Source organism: Otolemur garnettii, unplaced genomic scaffold (assembly GCF_000181295.1).
Source record: "Otolemur garnettii isolate 467f Iridium unplaced genomic scaffold, OtoGar3 scaffold00012, whole genome shotgun sequence".
NCBI lineage: Eukaryota > Metazoa > Chordata > Mammalia > Primates > Galagidae > Otolemur > Otolemur garnettii.
The window spans coordinates 17,659,994-17,677,693 of NW_003852407.1; the positions used below are offsets into that span (position 1 = coordinate 17,659,994).

The 17,700-nt window shown below is 37.7% G+C and overlaps 1 protein-coding gene across 13 annotated transcripts in view; it reads left to right on the top strand.

Moving 5' to 3' along the window:
* NOL4 (nucleolar protein 4) overlaps positions 1 to 17,700 on the top strand; it is a 356,755-nt gene that overhangs the window by 266,352 nt on the left and 72,703 nt on the right. For 12 of the 13 annotated variants that reach the window (XM_023510255.1, XM_023510256.1, XM_003784753.2 and 9 more), the window contains one exon: positions 2,173 to 2,286. The exons of the other annotated variant lie outside the window; for it this stretch is intronic. In XM_023510255.1, coding sequence (XP_023366023.1) covers positions 2,173 to 2,286 — 114 coding nt within the window. The remainder of the gene's footprint in view (positions 1 to 2,172; positions 2,287 to 17,700) is intronic. 13 annotated transcript variants of the gene reach the window in all.

Here is a 17,700-nt window from a genome sequence, read left to right on the forward strand (position 1 = left end):
TGGAGATAAGATTATAATACAATTTTAACCCAGGTGGTGGCCATCTCTTCATGAGACACTGATTTTATAAATTAATATTTATTTAGTTTCTATGGCACTTTATCAATACGTGGTGGAATAGGAGTAGAGAACTCAATGAGAAAGGATGAGTTTTGAAATTACGCTTACATCTTTATGACTCTATTTTACCCTCTTCCCTGTTCCCACGGCACAGTCATCCTGGCTTTCTTATTTCCTTCTCAAAACACTACTGTTGCATTTTCCCCACCACTTCAGGGGCCCTTCGCTTCTCTTTCTTTTGTAGGAATAACATCACAAATATCCTACTACTTGATTGTCAGAGATGTCTTCCCATCACTGCAGACGTCTCTCAGGGTTTGCAGGGGCGGACTGTTCCCTCGCCCTTCCTTACCTTTGGCCTACAGAGGCTACATTGAGGGGAAGCAGTGAGGAAGTCTGTGGAGGCCTCTGCAGAAATTATTTCCTAGCTCCCCCCAACTCAGAGCCTGGTCTCTTTCTACTCTGTGCAAATTTGGCTGAGGCATTTCTTTGAAAACACTGTGGTCTGAATTTATTTGTTCTAGAATTATTATTGGAGATGTAAACCCCATGGTGCAATTTGCTATGGCACATTTTACACGCCAGAGTTGGTCAAATGACTCAGGTACAGGAAAGGCTTCTTCAAGGTTCTTTTTTAAAAAAAAAGTTTTCAATTAACTTGGAAGCTTCTAATCCATAACATTCACACTTATTTGGACTGAGGCTTTGAAAACCCTAACCCTGTTGCTATAGATGCTAGATTCCCAGAAGATACTTTTATTTTGTGATTTCACATTATTTTACTATCTCATCGAGTTTAATTTTCATGTTATTTCTTATCTACCATTTTCTTATCTTAATTAAAAAAACCTGTTCTATCTCATTAAGTGCTTCACTTTCTGTTAGATGACTTTGCATGTAATTATGGAGAAAAAATGGAAAACTTTTCTATGATTATTACAAATGATATAGAGAGATACAAATAATTTATAGTTAATTAGGAGCTTAGTTGGAGGACTAATTAATTTATATGTGGGCTACATAGAAGATAGATTTCAATATATAACTATTAAAGTAATAATATCAACTCACATCTTATAAAAGAAATAAAACATACATATACACACACAGGCAAACATTATCTCACACTAAAAGCACCACAACTTTGGTATATCAAAATCATTCTAGGACTGAATTTTTTTGTGTGTGTGTATTTAAACTAAGGGAAGTATTTATTTAAGGAAAATCATACATCATGATCAAGTAGGTTTCATCCCAGGGATGCAAGGCTGGTTTAATATACATAAGTGCATAAACATTATTCACTATATCAACAGAAGCAAAAACAAAGACCATATGATCCTCTCAATAGATGCAGAAAAAGCATTTGATAAAATCCAGCATTTTTTTCTAATTAGAACAGTGATGAGTATAGGCATAGGTGGTACATTTCTTATCTGATCAAAGCTTTCTATGACAAACTGACAAACCCATAGCTAATATCTTACTGAAAGGAGCGAAACTGAAAGCTTTTCCACTTAGAACTGGAACCAGACAAGGTTGTCTTCTGTCACCATTACTATTCAGCCTAGTCCTGGAAGTTTTAGCTATTTTCTAAAGTATTTTAATCATATGAATTATGTCACAATTCGACTGTAAATATTCATAATATTTCATATTAAGATTGTTGGACATGGTCTGAGTATCTGTTAGTTTTTTTTAACTATGTTTCAGCCCTGTCACTCGTTTTTGTTTTGTTTTGTTGTACATTGTCATATGTTATAAAAGAATCAAAGAACTTGTTTTATTTGCATAATCCAGTTAGCAATTCTACCATTGACTGCTTAAACTCCAGCTTAATGGCCCAGACTAGAAGCTTGTGACAGCAGGTCTGTGGGAATGAGTGATGGATCTGGGTAGCAACAATAAGTTTAACCTCTAACTAGCTTTCATTTTTCATCTTTGCAATTTCCATTTCCTCTTTTTTTTTTATTAAAATAAGTTCAGTTGAAATAAATGGATACTCCTGCCCGTGTTGATGGTCCTGTGAGCTCTTCTCAGAATAGCGTTGGCCTGCCTATGCATGATACTGTTAATAATTTTTTTCCTATTTTTTTCTCTTTTTCTTTGTAGTCTCGACCTATTCCTTCTCACCTTACTTCAGCAGTTGCAGAGAGTATCTTGGCTTCCGCCTGTGAGAGTGAGAGTAGAAATGCCGCCAAGAGGATGCGTCTGGAGAGGCAACAGGTACTGAGCCTGGGTGGAGTCAGATGCACGCTGGCTAAAGCAAATGCACTTAACACGGTCTGATTTCTATAGAAGAGTACAAACTCGTGAGTGGATTTAAAGTACACAGAGATAGTACCTTTGTGATAGGAATTTAAACTTGAAAATTACATGTTCGTGTGGTCGTGAAGATAAACACTAGAAATTTTCCATGATAAAAAATGAACAGTAATAAAACTAACAAGTTATAATTCTGTTTAGTACACAAATCAGAAGGCTAATGACTAATTAAGAGGTTGTAAGTCTTAATTCATAACCAGAGTTTTGTAAATTGGCCTCATCATTTATGACAGTGGCCTGATTGTTGTCTTCCATTTCTTTTGGTCCACTGTCAAGTGCCCATAGATTATGCTGGTCTGGGGGAAGTACAACATCACTGTGAACTAGAAAACCATCAAATAGGGATAAAACATAATGAAAATCCCCATGTCCTGAGCTTACTCCCTCATTAATTGATCACTTATTGTATGTCCAATGCATATCTGTGTTCCTTTTCTCAGGGTATTTGTGTAGTGTGGAGCAGTATATTTGCAGTTCATTATTCCCTGGTGTTTTACTTAGTCTTCCACTTATCTGAATATTTCTGTCTCCTTCTCATCTCTAAAATGTCTTTCTCTCATCTTAATTATCCACCATAAAAACCAAATTATACCATACTATGTTAAATGTTATACATAAAAGTTTATAGTCTGGTATTTAAATTATTTTTACAACAAAACAACTGGGTGTTTCTTATTTCTAATTGAAGTTGAGAGGAATTGAAATTAATTAAGTTGGTCTAATTTTGTTTCTTCAGTGAGACAGTGGGCTTCAAAGAAAAAAGAAAATAAAGCTTTTCCATTTCAGGCTTGGGATGTTTTGAAATGTTTAAGAATGACATCATCTTTGATTTGACATGTTATTAAAACATTAAGCACTGGTAATTCTGAATGGTGCGAAAGATGAGGTCTTTAGTTAAACAAAAATATTGTTATAGCTTTGGATAAAAAGTATATAAAAATTATAACTTTGAACTTTTCAATCATGCCATCAGTTTTTATTTACGTATCTGTGTCCTCAGTTGAAACTTTATCATTTTTATATCTATAAAATTGACTTACAAGGAGTTACAGCACTAAATGTGACACCGTCCAGCATAGTGGTTAAGGATGGCCATCACGGCACTGAATCCACCTGGGTTTGATTCTTATGTCTACCCCTGCTAATTGTACAGCCTTCAGCAAGCTATTCCAGTTCTGTGTGTTTCAGCTTCTTCATGTGAAAACCAAAAATAATAACAGTACTAATCCTTTGGGATTATTCTAGAACCTTAATGACAGATTCAGGCTATGGTCTTAGCTTTTGCCTAGCACAGAGTAAGTAACTATAATTTCAGCACAGAAGAGAAGACCTTGGTGTCTAGCATTTTTGTTGTTGTATGGCTATCAATAAACTAGAAAGAAGCATTAATCACACTATATCAGGTACAAGAGTTTTGAAGTCAGATTAAGCCCATTCGAGAAAAAGATCCTAATTCTAGAAATAGGAATACTAGATCTCTGGGACTGATAAGCTCTCTTCGTTATCTTCCAGCCATATATCCCAGCTAGTCTGCATTCTAGAATATCCCTCTCTAAGGTCAATTATATAGAGTGTTGTTATGATAATTAAGTAACTGATTCAGGCTATGTTACTGTCTACAGTATGGCTTTACAATATCTTCCAAATCTGGTCATCTGCAATATTTGGTTCAATTATTAACCCTTGTTGACCTACTCTGTAGAATGGGAGAAACAAGTATCAAATTCAACGTTATGATGAGGATTTAAGTCAATGCATATGAAAGCATAATGAATTTTATAAGCTCTCATATTGGCAAAAATAGACAATGGTTGCCATATGCTTGACTATTTCAAGCCCACCCCGGTGATAAAGATCTTGTAGGTACTAATATACTTTCCTACTGTCAGAGAGCTGTAATTGTTTTGAAGCCTTTTAAATTGAGCTCAGATTTGCTTCCTAGAGCTCCACACACTGAAGGAAAACTTCCAGAAATAATGAGCAGTGTGAGTTCCTAGTACCAAGGAACTGTACCAAGAACAGGGAGTGGGAAGGGTGGCCCGGGGCCATGGTCCTTGACCCTACTTCCCACATTAGCTGTTTCCTTTTTCTATGTCTTCATACACAGTGGTTATTTACTGCAAGGCTCTGTCCCCTAGGAATGGAGGATGCCCAATATCATCTCCATTTAGGAATGTCCTTACAGGCTCTAAAAGGTTCAGAGGGCTTGAGATTTGTGGGGAACAAAAAATAAATGATTTTGTTAAATTTCACTCAATGATTTATTGGAAAAATCCATTAACCACTTTATGGACATTTAAAATTTCTTATTCCCAACAATCCCATGAGAGTAAATAGAATTATTCTCATTTTTATGTAAGGAAAAACCTTCTTTGCCCAAGTAGAAATAGCCAGAGTTCTCTGGCATGTTGGCAATGAGCTTATCCTTTCTGTGTGCATTCATTACTCACTCATAATTCACAGAACTTTACAGGGACTCAGAGTTTCCTCATTGTGCCTCTGACTTCCCAGAAGGGCACAAACAATTCAAAAATTGGACAGTTAAAATCTTTTCTGTGTTGAGGCACCCATCTGGCTGCTGCTGCCGGTGGTTAGTCAGACGAAGAGCTGGCGTCATGCCTGTCCTTCTGAGTTTATGAAGCTTGATGAATTAATTGAATTTTATAAAGTTCTTTGAGCTATAAACATGAAAGGTGTTATGGATGTGACAGATAGTTTATTTTGTATGTCCATTTTGCACCAGAGTCCAGAGGAAGCTTTTTATTGTTCAGCTTCAGCCCTGAAGCAAGCCAGTAGCAAGGACGGGAACCCCCTGCTTCATCAGGAATCAGATTTCACAGAATATGCCAAAAAAATGCATTTTAGCATATATTCAACATATTTTTTAACATCAAAATCTGAAAGTTTTATATTTTCTAGGAAATTCTTCTTCATTTTGATAATTCAGGAAGAGAGACAAAACCAGACTTCACTTTGACAGTTCTGTGTCATAGCTCAAATTTTGTGGGATCTTTGCCTCTATCTTTATTATTTAGCTATTTCTTTTTCCTTAACAAAGATGCCTTGTCATTCTTGATTTGAGGAGACAGACAAAGATAGAAACTGGGGGAGATTAGAACCAGCAATTTGTTAGTGATTTATTTCCAAAGGAGTGGATCATTGCTGTTTCTGAGAGATGACCTATATTTTATTGACAGGCTTGATTAAGGTTGGAAGTTCCTGAGGAACGTGAAGGTTTCTTTTCTCTCCCCACAGTGATTTCAGTTAAATGAGTTTGTAGTTCTGCAAAAAGGATCACATGAAAACCAGCAGTCCAGGGCTTCCCCCTTGGGGGCCCACGAGATCCTGCATTTAAAGCATAAAACAGGAGTACAAGTGACAGTTTTTGCACAGGTAGGGACATAAGGAAAATCAGTGGTTGACTGTGATCTGACACCTTTGACTCTGTGGAAAAGGACACAGTCTGGGGGTAAAGGAGAAATGACATGTTAGTTGTCTGTCATATAATAAAAAGTAAGGGAGCAGAAAAATCAAGCATGGAAAACTTAGGCACCATTAAGTTGAAATAAACCAAAACCTGCTAATAAACCCACATGAACCCAATGGCCCAGGAACTAAAAATATTTAGTAACCCTAAACTTCCCTGTTTATTCTTTAATCATAGTTAATTCACTGCAGTCTCAGTGAATTCAGGCTTTTCCTTCTGTTCTATTAGGGTACTAGTGAGGGTGGGAATATTATTAAAGGAAATGTAATTACAGGGACCAAAGTGGAACATGTAGGTATATAAACGTGGGAGAAATTTTAAGGCAGATTTTTTGTTTTTGTTATGGATGTATTTAAAAACTATCTGAAGCACCGGGATGGAGAAACAGTTTTTTAGACAATTTCATTTCGTAGCTGTATGTCCTTTTGTAAGAACATTTGTAAATGTCAAAAATGCCTAACTTAAAGCAACAATTTTCAATAGGATTTTATTCTTAAATTTAAACATTATGACAGTAACTAAGATATGGTTTTACAAATATGTCTGTGGCCTGCCAGCCCATACCTCGCTAAGTCTATTATTAATCATGCTCAACTTTTTATTTTACTTCTGGAATTTTTCTTTTTTATATATTATATGTCAGAAAAATATTTGTATCTTTGAGTCTTTCAGCATGTTTCAATAGGACCCTTTCATCCACAGAAGAAAATACACTCTATAAGAAAATGAAGTCTAAGTACCTCTCATTTTATTACACTTTCCTTCATTGTGTTCCACGGATATTGTATTTTTTTTTACAAATTACAGCTTTGTACCAACCCTGTGTCAAGCAAGTCTGTTGATACCACTTCCCAGCAGTGTATCAACACTTGTATCCAGTGTTACATTTTGTAATTCTTGCATTATTAACAAACTATGTCATGGTTATTGTATCTGCCCTGGAGATCTGTGGTCAGTGATGTTTGATGTTAACTATTGCGATTGGGGGTACCGCAAACCATACCCGTATAAGAAAGAACATTTAATTGACAAATGTTATGTGGGTCCTAACCGCTCCACTGACCTACAGCTCCCCACCTCTCTTCCTCTCTTGGAGGCTCTCTACTCACTGAGACACTGTCATATCGAAATTAGGCCAATTAATAATGGGCCTCTAAATGGTCAAGTCAAAGGAAAAGTTACACATCCCTTACTTTAACTCAGAAGCTAGAAATGACTAAACTTAGCAAGGAAGCCATGTCGAAAATGGAGGGAGGCTGAAAGTAGGCCTGTTCAGCCAGGTTGTGATTGCAAAAGATAAGTTCTTGAAGGACATTGAGAGTTCCCTCCAGTAAACACTTGAATGGTAAGAAAGCCAAACAGCCTTACTGTTTATATGGAGAAAGTTTTAAAGGTCTAAATAGAAGATCCAAGCAGACACAGCATTCACTTAAACCAAAGCCTGATCCAGAGGAATCTAGCAATCATCACCCCCGTACATTCTATGAAGGTGAGAGAAGCGAGGAAGCTGGAGAAGCAAACTTTGCAGCTAGCAGATGCTGGTTTAGGAAAAGAGGTCACTGTCATAACCAAAGTGCAAGGTGAAGCCCCACGTGCCAAGGGGAAAGCTGCCCCAAGTCAGCCAACAGATCTAGCTAAGACAATTAGTGAAGGTGGTTACCCTAAAGTAGGGATTTTTAGTGTAGACCAAACAGCCTTATATTAGGAGAACATGGTGCTAGGACTTTCATAGCTGGAGAAGAGAAGTGAATGCCTGGCTTTAAAGCTTCAGAGAAAAAGCTGACTGCCTTGTAGGAGCTAAAGCAGCTGGTGGCTTTAAGTTGAATCCAGTATTCATTTACCATTCTGAAAATCCTAAATCCCTTAGGAGTTATGCTAAATGTCCTCTTCTTGTGGAAGAAAAGAAAACCTAGAAGAAGCACATTTGTTTGTAGCAGGGTTCACTGAATATTTTAAGTCCATTTTTGACACCTATTATTCCTAAAAAATATTTATTTCAAAATATTTGTAGTCATTAAAAATACCTCTGGTCATCCAAGGGCTCTGATGGCGAGTACAGGAACTTAGTGTCTTCCTGGCTGCTGACACAGCGTTAATTCTGCAGTCTTAAAAATATCCGTTCCTTAAGGTTATAACTATTTAGTGATTCCTCTGATAGATCTGGGCAAAGTAAATGGAAAACTTCTAGAAAGGATTCACCAGTCTTAATGTCATGAATAATGTTAATGATTCATGGCAGGAGGTCAAAATAGCAGCATTAACTGGAGTTTGGGAGAAGTTGATTCCAACCTTCATGGATGACTTTGAGGGCTTGGAGACATCAGGGGAGGAAGTAGCACAGATGTGGTAGAAATAGCCAGAGGACTATAAGGATAGCTGGAGCCTGAACAGGGGACTGATTGGCTGCACTCACATGATAAAGCTTTAGCAAATGAAGGGTTCCTTCTCAAAGATAGGGAAAAAAGAATTTTTTTCTTCTCAAGATGGCTGGGGAAGAGACTGCGAATATTGTTGAAATAGCAACAAGAAATTTGGAATATTTTATAAACTTAGTTGAAAAATCAGGAGGTTAACTCTAATTTTGAAAGAAATTGTACTGTGAGTGAAACAGTATTAAACAGCATACTATGAAGAAATTTTTTGTGGGAAGAAAATCAATGTGGCCTATTTCATTGTTGTTTTAGTTTAAGAAATCATCACAGTCAACCTAAACTTTAGCAACCACCAAATCAGTCAGTGGCTATCAATATTGTGGCACAATCTTCTGACAGCAAAAAGGTTATGGCTCTGTTGTCTGAGATGATTATGAACACATATTAACAACAACAAAAATATTCCCTTAAGGGACAGGGTCTTGCTCTGTCACCTGGGCTAGAGTGCAGTAGCATCATCATAGCTCACTATAACCTCAAACTTGTGGGCTCAAGTAATCCTTCTGTCTCAGACTCTCAAGAAGCTGGGGCTACTGGTGTGCACCACCATACCTGGCTAATTTTCCCATTTTCTGTAGAGACAGGATCTTGCTGTGTTGCTCAGGCTGGTCTTGAACTCCTTACCTCAAGTCATACTCCCAATTCAGGATCCCAAAGTGCTGGGATTACAGCAGGCATAAGCCACTGTGCCCAGCCAATAAAGTATTTTTATCTAAGGTATGTATATAATTTATGGACATAAAGCTATCGAACACCAAGTGTACTACAGTATCATGCACACACAGCATTCATATTTACTGGGAAATCAAGACATTGAATAACTTACTCAACTGTGTTGTGATGGTCTAGAACAGACCTGAAATATCTCTGAGATTTGCATACCCTTGAGGGTATTTCTTAGACTATGTTATATTTCCAATGTAACGTGGATAATTTTCAATTAATTGGGATAGAATGTGTTTCACAAGTCATCTTTATATATATATATATATATTTGTCGTAAATGTTTATGGAAGCTGAGGTCTATAGCAGCTACATTTCTCAAGGTCATGGGCTTGTTCAAGCTGAAGCCTCACATAAACACTCTCTTTCTGCTTTTTAAAGTCATCCCTTCTGTTACATTTTTAAAAACGTCTATTCAATCATATGGACTTATTTTTGATAACTTGAGAAATAAAGAAATGTATAAAGATGAAATAAATTGCATTAATAATTCTACCACCTAATTTATCATAATTGTTTCTATACACATCTCCCTTTTAAAAAGTAAAATATCATATCACGTCTTCCCATTTCCGTTAGTGTTATGAGTATTTACTATAACACTACATAGTCTTATCAAGATTGTTTTTGAAAAGCCACTTAATAATCCATGTCATTTCAAAATAAAACATTCACTGCTAATTCTACTTTTTAAGCATAATTTACATGTGAAAAGGATGCCTTGCCTACTGAGCCAAAGAACACGGTTTTTAAAAGTCTTCAGAAACATGATATCTTTGTCTGTAATTTTTACCCTATTTGTACCAAAAAAGGATTTTAACTTAGTGTTTTCCTGCCTGCTGACAAAGCGTTTGTCCTCACAAAATCATCATGCAACCCATGGGCCATAGGTTGGACATCCTTGAATTTTACATGATAAATGAAAATGTTAATCCTTAGATAATGTAATACATATATAAAAACAGGCATAAACACTTTGGGTTTCTACCTAAAACATGGTGAAGTTGTAGGCTCAAGTAGTTCTAAATAGGCTTTTCACCTGCAAAAATATCTAGTAGGACTTTTTAAATCCCTTTGGGGGCCAGAACAGTGGCTCATGCCTGTAATCCCAGCACTCTGGGAGACCAAAGAGGGAGCATCACCTGAACTTAGGAGTGCCAGATCAGCCTGAGCAAGAGCAAGTCCCTGTCTCTCCTAAAAATAGAAGAAATTAGCCAGGCATTGAGGCAGGTGCCTGCGGTCCCAATATTTGGGAGGCTGAGACAGAATGATAGTTTGAACCCAGGTGTTTGAGGTTGCTGTGAGCTAGGCTGATGCCATGGCACTCAAGCCTGGGCAATAAAGACTCTGTCTCTAAAAAAGAGACGAGAAGAGAGGAGAGGAAAGGGGGGCAGGGGAGAGGAGAGGAACAGAATAGAAAATTTATTTGGGAACCAGGAACCAGGACAGTTCTGAGTCACATTAGACTGCTTGGAAAATATCCTGGCCTCTAGCAAACCCGTGTTTTCTACCTACTTAATTTTAGCAGCACCTGCCGGATGTGTACAGGTATTTATTTGCCAATCTTCTGGGAGCAGGGGTTGGTAACTCTGGTAGAGGAAGCAATCCTATGGATGGAAGAGTGTAGGATTTAAATACGGGGATGAGAATCCTGAGTTTTCTGATCTATCTCTTGACAGTGAATCCTTATGAGTCAGTTACTCTCATTTTAAAGAGACTGCACGTGAGGCCCCCAATACCCAGACCTTCAGTAGGCTTTGTATTCATGTCAACTTTCCTCTAATTCTTTATTTATTCCTTGTCTTTATTTTCGTTTCATAATTTGCCAGAGCCTAGAAGCAAAAATGATGTAGTACATGATAAAAATAACCTAAGATGGCCCTTTGGTTCAGTTGCACTTTATTGCAAAAATGAGCAAATAAAGTATCAATGGGCAAATCAATTATGTCTCCAGTCTAAAAAAAAGTCACATATGATTCCTAAATCCAGTTTTATTCTTGAAGTACAATCTCTTACATAAAACTCTTAGTTCAACTCTTTAAGAATCTCCTAATGTATATTTATTCATGTTCTTTTTAATTTTGGAATCCATCATAAATTAAATTTCCATGTGTGACATTTGCAATAAGGATACCACAAAATCTGACATTTTGCTGTAAATTGAATCCCTCAGAAAATCAGAACTCATAATCTTCATAAATGTATGTTTTGTCATTTTTAATCACTCATCCACGTACTGTTTTCATACTCAGAATTGGAGGATGAGAATCTGGTTCCTCTTTGGTGTCAGCAATGTGTTTACACTAACCTATCTGTATATTCTCATGGGCTCTAAAATGCCAGGTGGTATTTAGTAAGACATCATCTTCCAGAGAACACAGGTTTTTGTTTTTCTCTATGTGGTATGTGACTAACACAAATGAATATCAAAATACGACCTGAAAAGTAGGAACTCAAAGCAGTGAACACGTTAACAAGCAAATCCGAAGAAGCTTGATGAAAAACATTCTCACTACAAAACTTACCATCTGGGTGGCACGTGTGGTTCAAAAGTGTAGGGCACCAGCCCCATATGCCGGAGGTGGCAGGTTCAAACCCAGCCCCAGCCAAAAACTGCAAAAAAAAAAAAAAACCACCTTACCATCTTACCTGTATTAGAGCAGAATGGAGTCTGGAGATTACTATAATAATGTGTTTCAACTGTTAAAATATGGAGATGTTGTATGTTCCATTACTTTGTGTCAGCATATAGAAATCATCACAAGCACAAAAACTAAGGAGAGAAAAAGATACATATCAAATTAAAATGTTTTACAGATAGGCTCAGCACCTGTGGCTCAAGTAGCTAAGGCGCCAGCCACATACACCTAAGGTGGCGGGGTTGAATCCAGCCTGGCCCGCCAAACAACAATGATGGCTGCAACCAAAAATTAGCCGGGCATTGTGGTGGGCGCCTGAGGTCCCAGCTACTTGGGAGGCTGAGGCAGGAGACTGGCTTGAGACCAGGAGTTGGAGGTTGCTGTGAGCTGTGATGCTACAGCATTCTACACAGGGGGACAGCTTGAGGCTCTGTCTCAAAAAAAAAAATGTTTTACAGATACGTGAAATATCCCAACTATAATGCATATTTACTATGTAATTTTAAAACTTGAATTCATTGTGCATATCCTAGAACATTTGAGAAACACGGTTAGTATAGTTCTACAGGAATTTTGTATTTGCTCTACAGGGAAGAATATTTGACCTGAATTCTGTTGGTATTTTGTGAGCCAAATAACTGCTTTACTAATTTGTATTCTTTCAACATTAGTTTAATGTGGCTGGACTTCAAATATGAATTCATTCCAGTATGAGTTCTGGAAATATAACTTTTTATTGACAAAAGTTATAAACTTTCAACTTTTGCATGATTTTTGAACTGCTCGAGGTAGTTTCTTAAATATTTCATGTACCATTATCAGCGAGGAATATGAACATCAGAAGAAAGTTACTACTAAACAGACTCTGAAGTGTTTTGTTTTTTTAGCAAATATAAATGAAGCCGTCGTCACGTGTCAGGCATCCTTTTATTTCATATAGAAGCAACACAAGAAGCAAGGAGGGAGAGCTTTTGCTAAGAATTTAATAAGTGTTATATTTACTTAGTGCTTTGCAATATTAGATTCTGAATTCTGACGATATCACTGGTGAACAGGTGTTTGTGGTCCCCTTTACAGATGTATAAGACATGATGTCTGTCCTCAACAAGCTCATATTCTGTTTAATCTTAGTGAAAAGGCTAAATGAAAATGCTGTGAGAGCCTTGGGAGATCATTGCTAACTCTGTCTGGAAAATCCAGGAGGGCTTCCCGGAGGAGGTACTGTTTGAGCCAAACCTGGAGAAATGAAGGAGATTTTGACAGGTGGAAATGACAGAGGACAATATTCTAGACATAGGGAGGATTTCCAAATGAGAGAAACTCTTGACTAGTACAAACAGCAGTTTCCTGGAAAAGAATCTTGGGATTCTTGGAAGAAATGAAGGGAGAGAAGATTGCCTATGAAAGTTTGAACTAGATGTGTGCAGAGTTCTGACGTGCCCTGTGAAGTTTTGTGGACTTTAGGTGCATGCCAGAGGGGAGTGGTGAAGGACAGTGGCAGGCCCAATTTCTAGGAAGCTTCAGAAGCCCACAAACAATAGGGTGTGGATGAAACTGGGAAAGGTCCTGGTGCTATGGGAATACGCTCCAGACCACCTCTTACTTCAGTGTGCTGTAAAATGCAAGGTTTAAATCGGAGCATATGACAAAAAGTAATTATAAAGATTAACAGCTACAAAATAATCATATGTTACAGTTGTTTTTCCAAGCTAAAGATGAGTGATTTAGGAAAGCTTATTCTTCCCTGCTACAACACCAGCTCAGCTGGTAAAGAATCCCACAGCAATGTCTTCCTATAACTTTAGCTATGTAACTACACACCAAGGTCACCCTTCTTTCTATCTTAAGGACTGCTTTTGACGATGTCTTAAAAAACAAACTTCATAGTTTTTAGCAACCGATGCATCTTTTTTCTTTTCTTTTTTTTATCTTTAAATTGAGAATCAGGTGAGTTCTGTTAAAATGTTTTTGTTACTGCATGTACTTTCCTTGCACAATGATAGATCATTATTTATCTGAGTAGTGAAGTACATATGGATTTTACTGGCCCCTGGGAGGCACGTGGATGAAAGGGCTTCTCTCTTTCATGAATGAGGAATCTGCAGCTAAGCAACTTTATTTCTTTTGGGTGCACTCTCAGGTTCTTCAGGAAGCTGGAAACAAGCCCCACGTTCTGATTTTATTGTATTTCCATGACTCATTCTACTTGATTATTGTTTTCCTGGCTTCATTGAGAATTCTCTCGTATTTATAAAGAAAACGATTTTTGAAGACTTTAGGTACGTCTTTGGTTTAGGATGTTATTAATTTCAAGGGGATGAACGGCAGGATATGAGTAGGTGGTTTGAATTCAGACACAGAAATTCAACATAATATGTTGATACACTTTTGGTGCCAAAGTCAAGGAAACATATGGTTTCCTGGGTTCTCTGTGAAGACAGCATCTTTGTTAATATTATTTAAAGCCAGTTATTTTTAGGCCTAGCAGATAAGTGAAGAGTCTGACATATTTGGCTTATGCCACATACATTCGTTTGTATAATTGATTTCACATCATTTGTCCATTCCTCACCCTTTCCTTTCACCTTAATCTATCCACTTTAAAATCCATTAGTTACTGAGAAACAATGTACGTGTATTGGAGAAATTGAACGAGAGTCACAAATCTATTATGAAGTTAGATAATTTAATAGCTTGACACATTGGCCTGTGCTTCCTAAAGGGAGAAACTTTTCGGAAGATCAACTTTTCGGAAATGAATTCATGTTTCTAATTTTCTCAAGTTTCTATCCCCAGACAGAAGCCCTCTCCTTGTTGGGTATTAGCATCCTTTGCCTTTGTCAATAATTAAGAAAAAAAATAAAAAATAAATTGTTATCAATAATCCAGTGACTTCTGGATAGCTATGGGACAGCCTGTACTTGTTCTTATCTACACCCTGTTAAGATATAAAAGATATAAAGAGTAAGAAGGACAGCATCTCATTGTTTTAGTTTGGGAAATCTATTTATTTATTTATTTATTTATTCATTTTTTAGGTAGAGTCTCACTATGTCACCCTGGGTAGAGTGCTGTGATGTCACAGCTCACAGCAACCTCAAACTCTTGGGCTTAAGGGCTTCTCTTGCCTCAGCCTCCCACATAGCTGGGACTACAGGTGCCTGCCACAATGCTCAGCTGTATTTATTGTAAACTTTCATTCCCAAGCATTACTTGGGTACAAATATTTTTTGATGCTTGGATAACTTTGATCATGTTTGAGTCATGGTTGTAAGTGTGCCCGTCCCCCAGATAGTACTCGCTGTACTCGTAGCGTAAGTTTTCACCCTACTCTTCCCCCTCCCTTCCCATCTGTTATGACATGGAATGCTACTCAGCCATGAAGAAAGATGACGTTGGCTCGGTGCCTGTGGCTCAAGTGGCTAAGGCGCCAGCCACATACCCCTAAGGTGGTGGGTTCGAATCCAGCCTGGGCCCGCCAAACAACAATGATGGCTGCAACCAAAAAATAGCCGGGCGTTGTGGCAGGCGCCTGTGGTCCCAGCTACTTGGGAGGCGGAGGCAGGAGACTCGCTTGAGCCCAGGAGTTGGAGGTTGCTATGAGCTGTGATGTCACAGCACTCTACCCAGGGGGACAGCTTGAGGCTCTGCCTCAAAAAGAAAAAAAGAAAGATGACGTTAGCAAAAATTTAGAAGGAACTAGAGACCCCTATCCTCAGTGAAGTATGTAAAGAATGGGTAAACAAACACCACATGTGTATGCTCTACTCCACTGGAACTAACTGAGGAGCTCAGGTGTGCTTAAAGGGAAACAAAGCCACTTTTCAAGAGCCCTCACCTGCACCCCCACCAGTAGGAAAATGATGCTCATGTAGAGCAAAACCCAAGTTATATTTATTTCTAAGTCTTTCTTAATGTTTTATCTTGAAGACAATGTCAAAATAGCATTTTAGATTATACAATGAACTTGAAAATTCACGTGAAGATCAAACCACTTCTCCAGTGACAGTTCACGTTCTTATCGTAGATTTTCTTGTTTTTATTATTTGATAAAACCTAGTAGCACCTTCTGGCACTCAGAGATCTCCTGGCACATGGCAGTATCGATCACTTTTGTCATCAAGTTTGTGGGTAGCCTCCAGTTCTCAACCCGTCTATGAAAATCTAAGTGACATTTAATAAAAACCATGGTTCTGACTTCTGGTGACAGGCCAGAGAGCAAAGGTACAAAAAGAGGCGACGGCTGTAACTTTGAACTTAAGTAATAAGATACTGTAGCTCAATGTGAGTGAAAGGATTCTAAAGGAAAAATTTGAAAGGCCTTATGATTTTCATAAAAAGGAAAACAGCAATTAAAGCAAAGCTCCACACTGGTCAATTTTACCTGCCCAAAGAAGGTAAATTTTTTTTTAAAAAAATTATTCAAGTTATAAAGTTATTTGTTAATGGACACATTAGACTCATTAAAAAAATAAAAAAAGAACTTCAGGGAACCTTATAGACCACCTGGTTCTACAAATTAATTTTCTACAAAAAAACAGGATTAGGGAAGTTAATTCGTACCATGTATTTTCTTTCCTTCCTTTCTTCTTTCCTCTCTTTGTTTCATGCATTTTGGGGCACATCCCTAGGAACAGAATTTCCCTTCAAAAAGACGAAAAAAGACAAATATAGGACAAAAAAAATTAGCTCTCTTTGGATTTGAGGGTAACGTTGTGAATAATGAAAATCAAAATGCTTCGTCAATTTTGACTCCTAAGGTCATCATGCATTCATACCGTGCAAAAATTTGAATACCCCTTTGGTTGCAGAACTCAGAAGTTCACATTAGTTTAATTCATTTGCATTTTTCTGTCATTAATTGTTGCCTATGAAGCAATTTTGAAATGTGCAAAGATGCTGTCAAGCTTCATATGCTTCTGTCTGTGTGTGAGAAAGAATTTCTTCCTAGGGAAAGCACAATGATCCGTGTGCTTTAATTCTTCATATAGGGTCCTTCGTGTGAGTTCGTTTTTTAAAAATCCAAGATCCTTTCTATAGTTCTTTCCACTAAGTTAATTTCTTATTCTATCATTTATTTGATCACTCATATGCTAGTGACAGCTTTTTTGCAAGTATTTCAGAGACCCAGATCCAGGCTTAAATTCCAAGTTCTCCAACATTCGGCTGTTTTAAAGTGTCATCTTGACTCTATTCGGTAAATAAATCAGGACGTGTATGGGGAAGTGCATCCAATACAGTTGTGTTAACATTTGAGTGTTGTAGTTTAAATTCGCACCTACATATATTTTCTCATTTAATTTTTCCAAAGACCCAGTAAGGTATACATTATTACTGTTGTTATTTATTGCTAAAATTATGCAAGTAGAAATTGCATTTCTTGTTGCTCCTATTTTCTCTTTCTACCAGCATGCCTTTCCCCAGATGGTTTCAGGTCCAGTTCCATCCCTGTGTTTATCTGTAGACCCATCTCCAGGTGCACATACCTGAAGAAGCAGCCCCAGATCAAATCTGAGTCCATACTGTTATGCCCCTTCCCTGGTTCTCTTTCTAGCAACCACTATTCTATCGGCCCTACTTATTTTAGTAACTAATTATGTACCCAGCTAACATTGTTTTGGCCTCCAGGTGTCTTTTGCAATATTGTTTGAATCTACAATTTTATATTACTTTGTAGGATTAAGACAAGCTTGGCTTTTTATCACAGTAAGCCCTGAAGATATCTAGTTACACACTGGGGTCAGGGTAAGTGCTTAGGAAATATCCATGTGTGGGATGGATGTAGCAGGACAAAAGTTCAGTTTCAGGGAGGAAAAGAGGTTTTAATCAAGACGCCCACCCAAGCTACTCCACCCCAAAAGGAGTACTTGAACCTGAAAAAGGGTAATACGTAGCCAAATGCAGAGGTAGTCAGGGGCATTAATGGGCATTAATGCTATGATTTAAAATGTTGCCTGGGGGGCATCTGTGGCTCAAAGGAGTAGGGTGCTGGCCCCATATGCTGAAGGTGGCGGGTTCAAACCCAGTCCTGGCC